The sequence below is a fragment of the Trachinotus anak genome, unplaced genomic scaffold (assembly GCF_046630095.1).
Source record: "Trachinotus anak isolate AG129_WGS33_773 ecotype Australia unplaced genomic scaffold, CSIRO_AGI_Tana_v1 ptg000020l, whole genome shotgun sequence".
Lineage (NCBI taxonomy): Eukaryota > Metazoa > Chordata > Actinopteri > Carangiformes > Carangidae > Trachinotus > Trachinotus anak.
The window spans coordinates 5,720,042-5,739,718 of record NW_027273871.1 but is presented as its reverse complement, the minus strand read 5'-3'; the positions used below and the strand labels follow the sequence as shown (position 1 = coordinate 5,739,718).

General features: G+C 39.2%; 1 protein-coding gene across 1 annotated transcript; it reads left to right on the top strand.

Moving 5' to 3' along the window:
• Positions 1 to 15,580: 15,580 nt before the first annotated feature.
• taf9 (TAF9 RNA polymerase II, TATA box binding protein (TBP)-associated factor) lies at positions 15,581 to 19,151 on the top strand. The gene is made up of 7 exons (XM_071505892.1): positions 15,581 to 15,711; positions 17,006 to 17,087; positions 17,398 to 17,534; positions 17,676 to 17,810; positions 17,905 to 17,986; positions 18,403 to 18,516; positions 18,672 to 19,151. The coding sequence occupies exons 1-7, from the start codon at positions 15,676 to 15,678 to the stop codon at positions 18,827 to 18,829; spliced, it is 744 nt and encodes a 247-aa protein (XP_071361993.1). The 5' UTR covers positions 15,581 to 15,675; the 3' UTR covers positions 18,830 to 19,151.
• The last annotated feature ends 526 nt before the right edge of the window (positions 19,152 to 19,677 follow it).

The window sequence follows — 19,677 nt, the reverse complement described above, 5'->3', positions numbered from 1 at the left end:
TTGCACTGAAAATAGCTGGAAACAGTGGTCACACTCATTTAAGAGATAAACCTGAAGGTGTAAAGAGTGGTGCAGCAGGTGATTTGTGGATTTTATTTGCCTGTGAGTCTGTCGTCCTACCTGGCAGAGTTTGGCTTCACCTGAGCAGTCACAGACTTAAAGGACATTCCCAGGAAATCTGTGGCGGCTGGGGACCATCCAAACCCACAGTTCATAAAGACCACAACAGCCCTGACATGATTTATTGCAGACTTGGAGAGAGTCCACTTGGATTATTATAATTTTATTTTGTTTTGTTCCCCTCACCTTCTTTGAATCACACCTATCCCTCAGCCTGAAAATAAAAAAAAATGATTTAGTTTGGTTTCATTTTTCTTTAAATGCAACCACAACAGCAGGAATTCAACTGAAGTAAAAGATTGATAAATATTATCAGAGAAGAAGACAACACAGCTTCACATACATAGTTCAGTGGACACTCCCAACTCCACTTGATCTTCTCGATAAGATGCAGTATTCTGGATAAACAGAAAAAAATGGCAGCGTGCCCGTCACCATAAAACCAAATCAAACTAGGACATAAACTGAAACTTGTACGTCAAAGGTTTGTTAAGTCCTCAGCAGACCTCAAGTTAAACACTGTATCATCCAGCAGCATTTCATAGCCCAGTTTTCTGATGGTGGAACTGGGGCGTTGCTGATCATTTCAGTGACTTTACCCCCTGTCTGTGGCTGTCAGCTCCAAGTCCTCTGGTGCACAAATCTTTAAAACTGACTTGCAAATATATTTAGAAAAAAAAGGATGAGTGATTTCCTAAACAACTGGGCCATGTTAGAGTTTCTCTCTCCTTTATGTGGTTGTTAAGTCCCAACATTTCTATGACTTCTTAATCAATGCAATGCGTGCAGGCTGAGTGAGAGGGATGTTCAGTATATTTTCTACAGTTTCTTATTAAAGAGTTAAAACACATTTCCCTACAGTTTGTAGGCACCTGTGAAAAAATGAACTAAAAAGCCCACTGCAACAATAATGTTAGGCCCTGACATTACTTAGAAGTAATGTGAAGCTTTTCATAGTTCTTGTCCTAGTTGTTGTTATTAAATATCAGATGAGGACAAAAAAAAGAAACATTTATAAGCTCATGTAGTTTAGGTTGGGTTTTAATCACATGCAAAACTGTGTAGACCTGTAGAATAAAAAGCTTGTAGAATATGATACGAGGCTAGAAGTTAAAGCTAGAAGTTCCCAAAAAATAATACTCAGGTAAAGTACAGATACTCCAAAAGTACACAATAAATGTACTTCTAAACTGTCCATCCCAGGATTAACCTCTTCACAGACCACAGTGACATGACAGTTTCATTATTTCCTCAGACACCTCAGCCTCTCAGATGTGAGGATTTGCCAGTTTTTGTAGTTTTCTGTGACAATAAACAGAACACATTTGGGTTTTTGACTGTTGGTGACACTTTTGTTGACATTTGTTTTCCAGACTAAAATGGGCTCTTTAATTAATTAAGGAATGGTCTAAACTCAAAGTGATGAAGCCCTCTGGACCTTACAAGCTTTGTTTATATGATGTAAAATGAAATCTTGGTGGAATCCATCTCAACAATTTGATTTCTTTGAACAGACCCTCCTCCTCGTGCTGCAGTCTCATGTATAAATATAAGTTTCTTTATTTTTTTGCGAACTAAACAGGGACAAAGTGAGCGCGTCCACGTTGTGAGTAGCAACGGTTGTCCTTGTGTCTTATTTTTGGGTAAACAGAGGGTAATGAGAGTAGAGCTGCTCGGTCTCTGCCTCTTCACCGCCATAAACTTTATTGGGGGTTGGATGCAGTAAAAATGGTTTCACCACAGAGACACAGATATGTTTGTTGAGGAGGCGTGATGAGCTCTGATAGCGGCGAGGGTTCACTGCTGGAGTTTGGACATGAGACAAAGATGTTTTAAAAGGTTTTGTTCTGTGTTAGAATTAATGAAAAACCAATCATGGTTACAGCCTCGGAGCAGAGTCTTCCTAAACAATACTTTTTGTAGTTTTATCCCTATATTTAGATAAGGATGCTATTTTTTTTTATTATTTAGTATCCTTTAAAGAGCACGGTTTCCTGTTATCCTGCAGATCATCAGGTTCATGCTCCATTTACACAGTGTCAGCAGAATGAGAAGAACAGCAACTACCTTGTAGTCTCAAACTGTCTAAATTAACTTTTTGTGTTGTGTTGTGTTTGCAGCTGTTGATTACAGACAACTTAAATGATTAACTAATCATCAAAATTGTTGCCAATTCATTTTCTGTCACTGACTAATTGACTAATCATAATTTCCGCTCTACTGGTGCAAATAATTAAAGGTCCACCCAGTCTAAAGGTAGATGTCCATGTGTTTGTGATTATAAAGCAGGTCTAGGTTCTATATTAATACTGTGAAAGTATCAAAGCCTCAGTCCACAGAGAAATGCACACAGCCTGTATTCAGAAACTGAGCCTTAAAAGCAGCCGTCAGGACTTCTGGAACTATGTGATGTCACAACAACAGTCCCCACCCTCAGCCACGCCCCAAGCCCCGCCCACCCGGACCCACCATTCAACCTTGTAGGATTTGGTTTCTCTGAGTGTTTACCTGAAATCTGATATATTTTTATTCAATCACTCACAAAACAGTCAGCCAATCAGAAGAGAGACTCAGATCCTCTCTTCTGATTGGCTGTTGTTACTAGAGCTCCAGAGAGAAGCCTGAGAGAAGAGATGTAAAACTACACTGAGATGGTTTTTGGTTCTTAAAACCATAAATATATCTATATATATGGAGATCAACACTTCATATAAAACACTAGAGAAGAGTTAAATATGGGCCCTTTAAATTGCCCTGAGCAGTGGAGGTCAACAGGGGCCAGAAATCTTTTGCCCCAGGCCGCCCTTGGTGATCAATCCAGCCATGATGGTGTGGTGCGATTTCACTTTTAACCAGATAATGAGTGTAAAGCTGCACAGTGGGAAGCTCAGAGAGCGTTTTTATGACTGAGGCCTGGTGGCTGTGCTCTCTTTGTGGGCAGTGACGGTGTTAATGAGGAACAACATCCTCGGCTGTTATCACCAAGGTCAGATGTTCACCTGGCAGCCAGTCGCAGGCCAGTAAAAAGCAGAATGTCAAGAACGTCAGCGCGAAATAGGGATCAACTGATTATCGTTGAACTTGCATAACCTGTAAGGTCAAAAAAGGAGTTATTATCTCATGATTTTTCAAATTAATTTAAAACAATTTCCTGTAACTTTTTTTTTCTTTTTTTTTTTGCAGGAATGGACTTTTACACATTATTATAGCTGGAAAATGTAATTTTTAACCATTGTTATCAGCACCAACATTATCAATATCACGTATCTGTTTTGTATCAGGCTGTCCTTCCTGGAAACTGCTCAAACACACACACACACACACTCAAACAGTCAGTGTGTGAGAAGAGATTGCTTCAAATACCAATGACAGCGTGACAGTCTGACTGAGCACGGCGGCCATTTCAGCGTACATTTCATCTCTCCCAAACAAGATGGCTGACAGCACGATGACGACCTTGAACAAACCCCTTAGGCCTCAGGTTGAAACACAGCGTTACACTTGAACTTAACTAAAAAAGTCAAAACAATCACACTGAAGTGTAGGTTTAACATTAAAAGTTTGGTAACTGTAACACCACATGAAACACGTCGCCTACTTGCATTTAAATGTGTTTGTGGCCAATCAAAGATGTTTACTACATCATCTCTGTCAACAGAGCCAATAATTAGAGCAAATAAAATGAAAAAGTGCAAATAACTCTCAACTCTTGTCAGCGTCTATAAACGCTGAGGGAATCATCCCCAGCAGCAGCTCACCCAGACTTATACAGCCACATGTTTATGGGCCATTTTACCATAAACTTTCATTTACAATATGCTTACTGCCCCTAATACGCCCCTGTATTGGCCACATTGATTGTGGATAAACAGTGGAGTTGTAAAGAAGCAGTGTTGGAAAGGTAGTGCGCCGTAAAGGGCAGATAATACTGAAGACACGACAGGGACTACTGGTATTCCCCCGAACGGCTCCGTAAAACGCAGCAGATTCTGAACCAGGTTTGGTCTGTGGCAGTGGGTGAATCTATTACACTGCTTTTAAAAAACACTGTATTCAGGTTGGGTGTAAATACTTAAACACACACAATAAAACAACATAAGAAATTGAATTTAAAAAATAAAATAATAATAGATTTCAAAGAAAAGGGTGGTTGGGTGTGTGTGTTGGGGGGGTGTATATGTAAATGTAGTATATGTAATTTTATGATGATACAAATATTGTATAATATGAATATTCGACAAAACGCAGCAGGTTCTTAATGAAGTTTGGCCTGTGTCACTGATGATACACTGCTTTTGTAAATGACATCAAACACAGTGAGTAAATGCACAAAACACATATTATTAAAATTTGCAAAATTCTGATTAAAAATTAAAAATAAAGATAAAAATCGACATAAATTATATATGATTTTATAAAGCAAACTAACAGCAGATTTTCGATGAAGTTTGGTCTGTGTTATTGAGTGTGTGTGTTACACAGTGAGTAAATGCCCCAAAAACAGACAATGAAGGTTTAAGTAAAATATATACATATACATAACAATTTTATATCAAAAAAATAATGGAATGATAAATAAAAACTACATATAAAGAAATTCTTAAAAGTGTGATTCCTTATTAAACAATAAAAATATACATGAAAAAACTCAAAGGACATGAAAAAATTATTTTCTAAATAAATCCTTTTAAATTGTAAGAACTTAAACGGACTACATTAAAATATACAAATCACATAGATTATATTAAAATGACATTAAACTTTTTTTTTTTTAATTATATATATATATATATATTTTTTTTTTCTATAGTTGGAGATTTCCTGCTCTGTGTCTTAAAGCCACACGTTTTCCAGCAGCAGTGTATTCAGGTGAAATAAGGACTTTTATGAACAACATAATTACAGTCTATCAGTGAGACGGGTTATTGTCTCCAATTACATCTCATCATACAGTAAATGGCAGCAGCCCAAATAACCTATATCAGACAGACAACACATGTACTTAAGTGTCTCCCCTTATCAACTGAACTATTTCAATTAAGTCAAGTTTATAATATTGGAGGGTTGATGATATGATTCACTGTTATTTATTATTATTTTACTGCCTATTATGTCACTATGTCAGTTGTATCTCAGTGCAACAAAGCACCATGTCAACACTGTAATACTTTATTGTAAATTGTATATTTCTGATTGTTTACACTAATTTCAGCAGATTTCAACAAAAATATACCTTAAAATAAATAATAATTACAAAATAATAAGTAAATTAAAAAAAACAGATTATAGTAAAAAGAAAATGCAAAGTAGTTATCACGAGGAAAACACAAACAACAATAAGCTCATTAATTTAAATTAAATTCTTCAGCCTCTAATACCAGCAATTATATGACTGTATATATGACTATATGACTATATGACTATGTATATGACTATACTTATATGACTTTTTTTTTTTGATGTGACTGTGTTCTTAATTAGATTAATCATCCAAAGAGAAAAGAAAACTTAAAATCTGATGAATAGCTACGTAAATTAAAAAATAGCAGACCAAAAAATGAATCTGGTGTTATGATTCCAATGTGAGGTTACTGCTTTTAAGGAATCCCTGTGATAACTAAATTCAAAAAATTATAATTTATGTTTGTGGAATTTCTCTAAGATTATAATGAATTTAATCATTAATACTATGAAATGTCCTCTGAAAAACACAATGATGTTTAAATATTTCCTTTCATCAATCACAATCAAAATAAAAACCTCATTTAAATATGCAGTGTTTAATTGTTTAGGCATCACATTCGTATTGTATTTACAGCAGAAACAAAAGTGTTTAAAACCTGAAAACTTCAAGAAAATTCACTTATTTTCCTTCCAATCCCGTAGCTTTAACATTTAAATTTTTTCACACTGCAGTTCTACTTTATTTGCTTATTGTCAACAGCTGTGAGAACGAGGAAGGAGAAGTTTCTGTCAGATAGGACAATGTCCTGTATTATACCAGCTCAGAAACATCCATGACCAGAAGCCATAAATACTTTATCCATGTAAAGTGGTGAATGAATAACATACTGTGTGACTAACGAACTGGAGCTCAGAAATCATTTTGTCTACTGTGGAAAAAAGCGTAAGGAAAAGTCATATTTTTTAGGAAAGTGCGGTGTACAGGGACACCACACTTTCCTTTTTTTAATTCTTGTTTTAAGGACATTATTTTTTGTATTATACTATAAAATGAGAGGAGCGAGGAGTGACCTTGGGAACAGATCAAGACTTTCAGTGTTGTACAATCTTCTGTTAGTTGCCAAGGTCTTCTGAGTGGTTGCTATGGTGTTTCTGGATAGTGGCTCTCTGGTTGCTATGAGGTTCTGGGTGGTTGCTATGGTGTTGCTAGTGGTTGAAGGCAAGTGTATTTACAGAACATTTCAAACAAAGACTATTTAACGTGCTTTGGATGAGACAGAGATGAATCACAACAACACATAAAAACACAAGGAAAATTTTTAAAAGTGCAATAAAATTAGATTTAAGATATCTGATAAAATACAAGTAGTTATATTTTATTGTCACGTGACCTGTAGCGGTCATGTGAGAACAGAATAGTCTTCTCAGCAAATGCCCTGAAACAACATTCAAGTGCCAGAGGCCTCTAGCGGCTGTGCAGGAGCAAAAGAGGAAGTTACACAATCTCGTTATGTAACTCGTTTTTTAACACATTTGCTGAATCAGTCCAAAATCAGCTCAGAATCTGGAATTGAATTTATTTAATCTGCGGACTGAAAATCTGGGCTCTAAAAGCTGAAATGCACCTTGAGAGTCGTTCACACTTTGGTTTCACTGAGATAATTTGTTTAATTATCAAAGAACCAGCTATTTTCCAACACAGGTGTTCATCCCTTGTACTGATGATTGAGTTTGTGATTGTTTCTCCAACACTTGAAGTTCTCAAACTGAGAATCACATCAACATTTTCTCCAGAAAAACTAAATGAGACTTTACTCACATACCCAGAGGGGCCTGAAATAACTCTTTCCTCTAATGAACCTCACATTTATCCAGTGACAACTTTCAATGTGCATTAAAGTTGTCATTTTAATCACAGCTTCCTGCTGTAGTCAGTCACTGAAAACTTTAAGCTGCTCTGACCCGTTTAGGTTAAAGCAGGTTTAACTGCTGCTCAGGTGTGTGTGTGTGTGTGTGTGTGTGTGTGTGTGTCCTTCCCGCCTTACCTTTCCCCCTCATTAACCTTCGTCCCGTTGATAGTGTCGAGGATTTCGACACGACATTGCAGAACCCTGATTCCTCTCCAAGTTCATGTTTGGCAACAGAAGCACAGATAGACGACTTCTTCTTCTTCTTCTTCTTTTTCTTCTTCTTCTTCTTCTTCTTCTTCTTCTTCTTCCCTTTGTCCAGCTGCCTGTAGAATAACAACACATGGAGCTGCACACATTTTGCACATTTGCAGTAATTTATTTATTATTTCTTTTATAATACACTTTTTAATACTACTGCTGAAAAAACCAAACTGTCGTATCTCACTGTCCTCATGTATAAATTGGAGTCAGGATCACGATGCTGAATTCAGGGCTGCCATTCACTTTGGAGTGAATTTGAATGCAGCCTGTGTGGTTTCTCCACAAACAGCATCATCTTTGTTGGTTATTTCATGTCACACAAAATACCCAGAGTACTTCCAGAGGCTTCAGAGTCACAGTGGTTTGATCAGGTCCTCCATTTTTATTGATTAGCTGAGTTTACTGATAGGTCAATAGGTCAAGCATTACAGACTGTGAATCCGAAACCTCAGCAGCTCATTACTGTTTGAAAATTTAATTTTTTTTTAGCATGTTTGAATTTCTAATAAAAGGTTTTAGAGTTCAGTTCAAGTCACTCTGCAGCTTCACTGGTCTTTAATTATTGTCTGGAGTAGAAAACAATAATAACCTTATTTTTATGATAATAGTGTTGATTCAAGGTCGTCATGGAAACCGTGAGAAAAACCACCTTTGTTGTGTTTAAAATTTTTAGATGGTGTAACATGATGCAAATTTATGTATCCAAGTTTGTTAAAGCAACATACATGTAAAAAATCTGTATGTTTATATTTGGTTCTCTTATTAATTTTAATCTTTTTGGACTTTTTGACCCTACTGTATATGACATCAACATGTATTGACAGGCTTTGCAATAGATGTGTATTTATGTGAAAATAAATACACTACAATATATACATATATACATAAAGAGCTGGACATATATATCAATATATGAAACTGTTCTCATTTCTATTAGGTTTCATATATAATTTTTACATATGTCCTTTTATTTTATATGTACATATATGTTTTATATTGATTTTCAGTATATGTGCATATATTACATTTGCGTATGGGTTTGTGTGTGTGGGTGTGCAGGAGCATCACTCCCATAATGAGCTATAAACGGCTGTAAACTGACGGAGAATCTGTGGTTCACCTGGATATATTTCCACCTGTGAAGCTCTGACAGTGTTTACTACACTCAACTTTACTTTGCAGTGATGATGTTATTTATTTCCTGTTAGTTTCATGCAGATGACATTTGTAACAGAGATGTAGTTCATTGTAGATTATTTTTATCTGTTTTATTTTTATACTTTTTTCGTCAGTTTCCATGTCTTAATGTCTGAGGACCACGTTGAAAATAAGATGATGTATCTCCAGTTGTTACATCACTAACATTGTCCTGTCGTCCTGAAATCATCCTGAAACACAAACATAACATAAGCTAATTTTTTTATTTTAGCCTGTTTTTAATTTTTTTTTTTTTAGTTTTTCTTTATCTCATCCAAACTGACGTCATGTCTGTGTCCCTGTCTTCGTTTGTTTCATCAAAACGAGGCTGAAAAAACGAAGCAGACGAAACATTTTGTTCTGTGGCTCCATTTTGATTTGAACTCTCCAACATCACTGTGTCTCTTCTGTGTGTTTCAGCTCTGTGTGGCCTGCAGGTTGTTGATGATTAACCAATGAAAAAGTAAAAGGAAGTCGCTGAGCGCCATCGTCCTGAGTTCATCATCTGTTATAGTTTTATGTGACGCTGGTGTCCTCATTATGACCCCAGTCGAATTACTGGTTTATATCTGAGAGCTGCAGATGCGGAAATGAAGAGATTTGTTGTTTGAGTTTGTTCTGCCTGCAGCCGAAGAATCATTTCTTTGTGTAGGTTTGTGTCACTGTGCTTATACTTTCTAGACACCATCACAAACATCAAAAATAACACGACACCCTGCTCGGCGAAGGTTGATTCATAGTGAAGCACTGAGGGACTGCAGCTCACAGGTTTATACATCCAGGTCAACTGGAAGAAACAGAGCTGAGCTTCAGGCTCCGTCCAAGCTGCTAAGAACGTTTTAAAATAAAAACGATCTCAGTCCAGACGAACACACCTGAAAACCCACACATACATGACCGTTCACCTACACTGGACGTGTGCAAGCCGGTGTAAACAGGAAGCAGATTGTCTCCTCTGCAGTTGATTAGTTCCAGTAAATCCTCTGAACGAGGAAGAGCAAAGAGAGTTGTAGAGTTAAAATACAGAATTTAACTGAACAACAGCTGCTGCAAAGACAACGAGGTCAGTAACACTTGTAATTCATTAAACATGTTGCTTTCACCACTGGTAGTTGAGCCTGATAAGAGCCAATCAGGGAGCAACTGTGGGTGTTTACATCATCGTTTCCAAAGGTCTCTGTTTCTGTCCATCCAGACACAACCCAAGAGTTTTCAAACTAAAACGGGTGTTTCTGAAAGTCTCTGTTTTAGGAGCTGAAAAGTCTGGAGCAGTGTGGAGGGAGGAGGAAACATAGAAGAAGAGATGAGTTTTAAGACTAAAATGTAGCAGTGTGGACGTAGCTTCAGTTTGAGTTTGCTGAGACCAGAAACTGGTTGTTTGACAAAATACTGTTGAGCAAACATGAAACCAGCTCTGTAAGAAAACTTCATTTAAATCACATTTGTAAAAACACAGATTAGTAAACATCCAGCCCGACAACATGACCCCACTCCTCAGTGCGTTGTGAGGTTCATGTGTTCAGATAAGGACGGTTACGTTTTATGGATGACAGTCGTCCGCTTTGATCCAGGCTCAGATATCTTTGCTGGCTCATCGTGAACTTTCATGTTCCCTTCAGGATGAACTTCAGTAACTTCAGAAATCACCTGACTTTTCCTCTACCATCATCATCATCATCATCATCATCATCAGGTCAACATAATATAATCTGCCCCATACTTTGGTTGATGATCAAACGGCTGCAGAACTAAGGGCATTCCCATCATCCTCATCTGGACTTTTATTTATAAGATTTATTTCTACAATATCTATACATGGAAACAACTGAATGGTTAAGGTAAATTTATGGTCACACTGTTCTGCTGTCATGGTTTTCAAAGTGAATTCTTTGAGGACAGGATGCAACAGTCTGGACGGAAAGTGGACTCCTCAAAGTGTTGGACCCGATCTGAAGCGGGTTGAACCTGGTCGGGCCGTAATAAAGAGAGAGAGAGAGAACGTCAACACCTGGAGCAGAACGATGATCCTGACAGAACCAAACAGAACCACTGGAGAGGAGGAACAGGAACGTCAGGGTGAATCAGTTTCATCAGTTCATCCGACAGGTTAAAGGAGCCAAGATGTGAAACCACAGCCTCTCAACATGTGAAGTTCAAGACCACACACACACACACACACACACACACACACCACACACACGCTCATTAGCTCCATCAAAGCAGCCCATCCCTGTGTGCATAATGTTACAAATTAGTGTATGTTTTCTACATATGATTAGCTCACACACACACACACACACACACACACACACACACCACACACACACACACACTGTCTCTCTCTCTCTCACACACACACACACACACACACACACACTGTCTCTCTCTCACACACACACACACACACACACACACACTCTCACATACACACTCATACACATCAAAGCTGCCCCTCCCTGCTGTGTTTCAGTCAGCGAGGCTCCAGAGGTTTGTAACTGTGTTTGACCAGAAATAGTCAGCCTGCTGTAATCTGTGTGTGTGTGTGTGTGTGTGTGTGTGTGTGTGTGAGCCACTGTGTGCCTTGTAATAATCTCATAATTTGACCTCTCACACATAAGCACTGGTGACACTTTAACAACCCTATTAACCTATGTCCTACTTCACTCCATGTTAAAACACAAGGGGGTCAAAGGTCATGACCCAGAGCCAACCGAGGACAACTCACACCTCTGAGCTGGCACTTGCTAAAAATGCTAATGCTAAGGGGTGGGGGGGCTCTTCCTGGCTCCCACTTCCCGCCATTGTTTACCCAGACTGCACCTGTGAAGTGTGGCCGGGCGCCTCAGAGATGCAGCGTGAATTTTAACACCAGGACGATTTGAAGGAGAGACAGTAGATGTGAAGGAGGAACCTGAAAACAGAAGAAGAAGAAAAACTGATAAGATACAAGGATACAAGGACCTTTACTGTCTCCTCACCACAGTTCGACTTGTTCCAGTACAATATGATGACACATATGGTGAAACTGCATTTTTCAGGGCTTTGGTGAGAAAAGCTGCATCACTTAAGATGAATTTAAAAAAATTAAAGACTTGAAAATTTCTGTATTTGTTTTATTTCTGGATTTGGAGCATGTTTCCCTGAATGTTTGCGCTACAAAATTTTTCACAATTTCAAGTTTGTTCAACTTAGAAAAACTAAGTTCCCTGCTGTCTTATACCCTGTAATAAATGTACATATATTGAATTTCCTATTATGAAATAAATACATATGTAGTACATAGAAAATTAAAAAACATATATGTAAACATTATATATGAAACCTATAATTGGAACTAAATATATATATATATATATATATATATGTTAAGCCCATACAGCTATGTATATGTATGTGTGCTTATGTTAGATAAATATATATCACATACAGCCTATGAATATATGACATAAATTTACAATTATGAAATATCTATACTACCCATATATGTGACATACAAATTAAATGTGTATATGTATAAACTCAATATAATATGACATATATTATGTTTGAATATGGACACTGAAACAAGATTTATTAAAATACCAAAACTGTTGTGTTTTGTTTGTTGGAGATCAACGTGATGAATTTTTATCAGTCAGCAGTGAGATCTGTGTCCCTCCCTGAGCGCTCCCTGTTTCTGGAGCTCCATGTCGGAGGGGTGAGTGGAGCCGGAGGAGGCCGACGGGCTGTAAAGGTTAATCATTTTAAAAACACACACCCACCCACATACAGCGGCATACAGTTGCAGAGGTGTCGTGGTTCTCATGGCTTTATGGCGTGGATGTGTGTGAATGTGTCCATAAACGCTGCAGGTAAACAAGAGGCCGACGCCGTCACTGACGAGCTGATGAAGTGTGTTTGGTGAAGCTCGTCGGTGGGAAACACGACATGTTTCTCCTCATTGTCAACAGACACACCTGCACACAACAGGTGCAGGTGTTGCAACACAACAATCATCTGATTGTACAGAGGTCAAAGGTCGGAGTGTAAATGTACACTTATGTGTTTTTATTTATGTGAGTGAATCTGTGACTCTGACATCAACCTGTGTTACATGACTCACCTGAGCAGAGCCACCTGTTGCCTGAGCAGCAGAGACAGGTAGAGTGTGTGACGGCCTGCAGCTTTACTCAATAGTTTACTTGTGTAAATGTGTGAGATTTTATTTTAATTTGTTGTTTTGTTTTACACAGGTTGGCGCTGGTGTTTGACGTACGGTGGTCCTGAAGGCTCAACGCACTGGGACTAAAAAACACACGCGAATACAAAAACGACTGTAAATAGCACAGATGACAACGGAAGTGTTTCAAAAGATAAAAGCATTGACAGCTGGGTTCATCACTTTTTTGTGTCCCTTGGAAACAATAGCTGTGTCCCAGTTCAGGGGCTGCATCCCTTAGAGGTTGCATCTGCAGAACAATTGCAGCAGAGCTTTGCAACTAGCTCGTCCTATTTCGAAGGCTTCTCCAAATGTGGCTGAGAGATGCTTCCTTCTTTTCCTGGACAACGAAGGATCCAACAGGTGGATCCTTTATGGCCCAACAAATCCCAAGGCCTTAAACTCAAGTTTTTGTGAAAAAAGTTATGTTGTCATGGTTGTTAGGTGACAGGAGCCGCACTGTGCAACACAACAGTATGAGCGGGCACAGCTGGTCACGCAAAGCAAAAATCCTCCATAGACCAAACCATCTCATTTCAGCTCTGTTGTTCAGTGCCCTGGGACTTTTCAAGTTAAAAGCATTGATCAACAAGTGTATCCCTGCCAGGTTCATCACTTTTTTGTGTCCCCTGGAAACACTTCTATGGTTGTCAGGGCTACTTGAAGCATGTATTTGGACGTGTTGTGAGTATTTGCATGTGTTTCCTTGAGTGCGTTGAGCTCTCAGGGCCACCGTACTGACTTGAGGGTTTCTAAATGACATGAATCAGTCAGATTCATCAGAACCAGCTGCACTGGTCATACTGGACAGGTAGAAACACCTGAGGGAAAATGCGGTTTGCCCAACCTGAAGAAACATTCATATTCAGTGCAGCAAAGATCTTTGTGATGTGAACTTGGTCTTAAATTCCACTTTTGAATCTTGTGTAGAACCTTAAAATGTTCACGGACACGTTCTTAACTTCAAAGAGGAAATAAAAGGTTGAGTTCAGGCCAAGAAAACAAACTTTAAGTCCGTTTGAATGTTTCTAACCATGACAACAGGTGGACGGAGACGTCAAAGAAACGAAACCCAAGTCTGCAAAGATTGAGCTGAATCCATGTTATGATAAAAAGTGTTAATCTTGATGCAGCTCTCTGCTGTCCAGTTTAAGTACATACTGTAACTTCCATGTTCATTAACCTGTTCTCTAATGTAAAGGTACACAGCGGCTGCTGTTTGACATGCTGTGAGTCAACAGTTTTATCAGCGGCCTCGACTCAGTCTCCTCATCGTCTTTCAATCTGAAGTCTTTTGGGAGCATTAATCATCCGAGAACCCACGGCGCTTTGTCTTCTGTTTTTTTGTGTTTGCCGAGGAAGCGATAAGACTCGATACAGAGCATCTTTTACGACTTCTGAGAAGATCTCTTATCAGCTCGGCCTGCGGTGGACACGAATGTACAGTTTTTATTCATGCCACACACATGTCTTCATCTGCATTAACTCACTGTAACTGTTCCTGGATCTGTGTCACACGGAAAGTCCTCGATATAACTGATGATTTCAGAAAACACTTTAGAAACTCAGGTGACCTTTCCCTCTGATGACTCCTCCATGTCGACCCTGTTTGTGAATCAACGCTGCAGTGGATCGGTGCACCCCACCTCCTCTGTCAGGTGGACCCTCCTGCAGCATGTTGGGGGGGTCTGCATTTCCTCTACGCCCCTGCTGACCTGCAGCTTTTTTTTGGTCTTCCACATCTCGACTTGATTTCCACAGTTCCTCCTCATTGCTGCTATTTAATGACATTTTATACAGTGATAATTTCAATAAAATCATATCTTTTTATGACCTCCCATGATTCATAGCTTCAGTGAGGCTCATTTTCAGTTCCTCTGTCAGAGCAGCCCATCATTACTGAGTGTTAACACAAAGTTATCATCAGCTGACAATTCCTAATAATAATTATTCACCCGCCTTACAAGTTATAGGATATCTTTTAAAATATTGATTTAAGTTTCAAATAAAAACATCTTTACTGCAAAGGAAGGTTTTTTAATTTATCTGTAGGATTCAGTATATGTGACAAAAGAAAAAGCAATTTCACATGTTTGATACTTTAGGTGCATTTTGCTGTTAATATTTCTTCTTCTATGTAATTTTTTTTATCGTTTTACAGATATTACTACATTCAGAATTTGAATGCATATTACAAAAATTGAAGCTACAGCCTTCACCTCTTCAAACTGAGAAAGAAGGAAAAGAAAGTAAGAAAGAGCTTTCACACCCAGAGTTCAGTTTGTGTTACTGTAGCGCCTCCTGCAGTCCTTCTTAAAGCTTTGTTAAAATCAGTTTAAGTATTCAGTAATAATAATAATAATAATAATAGCAATAATAAAGAGGAAGAAGAAGAAGAAATACAATAAATCACTCTAGTGAAAACAGTGGGGTCATTTTAGTCAAATAGTAAAAAACCAAATGTATATACAGTGCATAACATAGATACCTTGTTTATATCACAGTTATGTGCTCAGTGTCTTTTTTATATAAATTAAAATTTTTAAATAAATCAGTCGCTGCAGATCAATTTTGTAAAATGCAGCCAGTGAAATAAAAATATTAGTGATATAAAACTGAGGATTTATACTTCTTTGCATTAAGAGCGCCTTGTGTTTTTTTTTTAGTATATTGTGATCTCGGATCTGATGGTAATATCGCGAGAATCTAACAAGCTGAAGCTGACCGGCAGGTGTCGCTGACGGTTAATGTCTGAGTTCATACAACAGAAGAAGAAGAAGCGAAGACGCTGCGGGGAAAATTAAAATGTCTGCGCCGAAAACCATCCCGAAAGATGCTCAGGTAACGTTGTTAAAACCGTCAAGTGGGGTCTGTTTGCCTTTAAGCTGCAGTTTAAATGAACCCTGGTCGCGGTTTTGTCTAAATACCACAGTTAGCAGTAGTAACGGACGCAGTTGTGCACATTTCTCTGAGCCACTAAACCTCAGCTAGCCCAGCAGCTAACGTTAGCATCAGACTGCCGCTCTCAGCAGTAGCCACCGGCTAGCCCGTTAGCATAGCAAGCAGTTGTTTTTGTTGTTGACGCTGGATTTTATGAATAATAACAGTCGGTTTGTCGGACAGAGTGACACCGAAACACCGTGAGTTGACTTCAGAGGGACAGAGACGTCCTCGGATCATTTACGGAAGTAAAACTACCAATAAAACAGTGTATAAATATTCCATCATAAGCGACGGTCCTGCATTGGAAATGTTATTCAAGCCAAACTGTTGAAGTATAATCATGAAATTGTAACTTAAGTATAAAACTATAAGTGTTCCGTGCATGAAAACGCACCAAGTGACTGTTTTGCTGTTATACACGCAATCGGCGCTTTATTTACACCACACTGACACCGGGTAACTCTTCAGTTCTTCATGTCATGGATCCACCAGATGTGGAAACCTTCTCTGAGACTCTGCTCCATGTTGACATGACTGCATCACATCATTTCTGAAGCCTCAAGCTGCCGATTCTAGATCCAGGTCTGGAGACTGAGGAGGCCACTGAGGTTCACTGAACTCACTGTCACGCTGATGGAACCAGTTTGAATGACTTTAGCTTTGTGACATTATCCTGATGGACGTAGCCATCAGAGGATAAACTGTAAACTGTGGCCATGAAGGGATATATGTGGTCAGCAACAATACTTAGATAGACTTTGGCCCAAAGTGAATCAGGAAAACCTTCCCCAAACCATCACACCACCACCAGCAGCCTGGACATGCTGGGCAGGCTTCAGCAGGAATCCAGATCCATCAGACGAGGTCTTCACCGGTCCAGTGTTGGTGAGCCTGTCTCCGCTGCAGCCTCAGGTTTCTGTTCTCGGTGACAGGAAGTGGAACCTGACGTGGTCACTGCTGTTGTAGTCCATCCACCTCAAGGTTGGACGTGTTGTTCACTCTGAAGCTTTGCTGTTCACCACAGTTATAACGAGTGGTTATCTGAGTGACCGTTGTCTTTCTGTCAGCTCCAGCCAGTCTGTCCGTTCTCCTCTGACCTGTCTCATCAACAAGCTGTTTCCTCCACAGTGTTGCAGCACCAGAGGGTTTTGTGTCATTACGTTGTCTGACGGACTGTGGCTGTGTTTTGCAGGTGATGATCCAGATCCTGAAAGACATGGGGATCACAGAGTATGAGCCCAGAGTCATCAACCAGATGCTGGAGTTTACCTACAGTGAGTCAACCACGCTGTTTTTACAATTTAATTTCTGTGTGATGCTTAAATCTAGACGTTGTTTTCCTCTGACGTCACTGTAATTATCAGTCAGGCTTTTGTTTATTGTATTGAGTCAGTGGTTTTTGAATCATTTAAATTAAATCTTGACCTGAAAGTTTAAACTTCAGAGTTTCTTTCAAAATGGATGTTTGAAGTAAATATTTATTGATTAAAACTATCAGTAAAATGAGATTAAAGATCAGTTCTGATTGAAATCAGTTTTAGACTAGAAGTCTTGTCAACTCACAGCTGCTGTTTCCATGTGTAGGATACGTGACGACCATCATCGAGGACGCCAAAATTTACGCCTCACACGCCAAGAAGTCCAACGTGGACGCTGATGACATCAAACTGGCGATCCAGTGTCGCATGGACCAGTCGTTCACCTCACCGCCACCCCGAGATGTAAGTCACCCGTTAACCCTCTGCTCTGTCCCCTCCCCCGCTCTCTCTGATCCCTGATGTGACCTTTGGTTATCACGTTTCCTGTGAACGTTCAGTCTTTGACCCTTTGACTTTGTGTTGTTTCCTCTCCGCTGTGATCAGTTCTTGTTGGAAGTTGCGAGGCAGAAGAACCAGACTCCTCTTCCTCTGATCAAACCCTACACTGGACCTCGACTTCCTCCAGACCGCTACTGCCTGACCGCCCCCAACTACAGACTGAAATCTATACAGAAGAAGGTACCAACACTCCCTCTCATCTCTGGTTTTAATCTATGATGCTCTTACTTTTAGCCTCCAGTACAACTCTGCGTTATGTTTTTTTTTCTTCCAGGTGTCGTCGTCTGCTGGCAGGATATCGGTTCCCCGCCTCAGTGTCGGCGCCGTCTCCAGCAGACCGACCACGCCAACAATCGGTCAGTCTCATTGTTAGAGTGAAGTTCTAATACTGCTCGGCTTCAGATTTGATGTTTTCTGCTTTAACGTCTAATTGAAAATAACCTGTGTTAAGAGCCACAAACACACATTCTGTGTTCATTAGAAAAATTTACCTCTTTGTGATCAGTTATTTTCCCTTTTAAACCTCTTATCATTAACAATAATCAATCACTTTGTCTCACTTTATTGACAACAACAGAGAATCATCTGCAGAATAATTAGTAGTGACAATTATCAATAGTTGTGATTATTCCCATCAGGGTAAAGTCGCTAAATGTTAAAAACGTCACTGGAACCAGTGGCATCATTGTAAATGTTTGTCTGGAATAAGACAAAACAAACCTGCTCCATTCCCAGCTGGACCAGTCTGTTCTGACCAGCGTCTCCTCCACAGGAACTCCGTCAGTCCAGTCCGTCACCACTAAAGTTGGCACTCCAGTGTCTCTGACAGGTCAGAGGTTCACCGTGCAGATCCCACCGCCCTCTCAGACATCCACCACCAAGACCAGTAAGAACTTGTCTCCTCCCAGTCACATGTTTTAATCTGATATAATCTGACTTCATCCTATAATGTTTGCAGTAGTTTTCACAAGAAAACTGAATAAAAATGGTATCAACATAAAATAACGTTAAATCTATTATTCACTCTTCTCATCCTGACAGCGACGTCATCCACACCAGCTGTCTCCAACGTCCTCATCAACCCGTCTCTGATTGGCTCCAAAAATATCCTCATCACCACCAACATGGTATCGCAGAACACGGGCGGTGAGTCGCTGAAGAGGAAGCACGAAGACGAGGATGACTACGATGCTTTATGACGGCGAGACTGAAGACGCCTCTTTTTAAAATAACATTTTTCATAATCCTTAAAAAAAAAAAAAACTACAGTTAACATAAAAGACTGACCCCTTGCCGCTGTTCTCACTAGAAACTTGAAATCAGAACCTTGGTGTTAGTTGAAGTTTTCTAGAACATGTTTAGCCAGAGAGGAAGCCTCCATCTGTTCACACTAGGAATTTACCAGTAACACCGGTCTGCAGCGAGGCCTCAGGTGTGAGTGTGGAGTCAAACACAAGCGTCAGTGGAGCAGAGCAAACTTGCTCTGATGTGATTTACAATAAACTGCATTAAAATGAAAACAACTTCGTCTGTTTTTAAAGGAACATTCTTCACGTTAGATGTCGACACCAGAACCAGACGTCTCGTCTCACTGCAGCGATGCTCAGGTGTAATCCAGGACACTGTGACATCACCTAACAGGTCTGATACAGTCTAAAGGTAGATGTCCATGTGTTTGTGATTATAAAGCAGGTCTAGGTTCTATATTAATACTGTGAAAGTATCAAAGCCTCAGTCCAGAGAAATGCACACAGCCTGTATTCAGAAACTGAGCCTTAAAACCAGCCGTGAATAACTACATTAAAACTAGATATGAAAAACACTGCATTGACATTTTAACGATGTTTCACCTGCAAGTCACCAAATCAGTGCTGAGCCAGTGAAGCATTTGGGATAAACTACAAATGTGGCGGAAACGAAATGATTTCCCAATTAAATACACAATCAACACACAACAGCAGTATCTGTTAGTTCATTTTACCTTTAATAAAAAGAAAACTAAAATAGAAATCTCAAATTAAAAAAAATACATGGCAAAAACAATAGT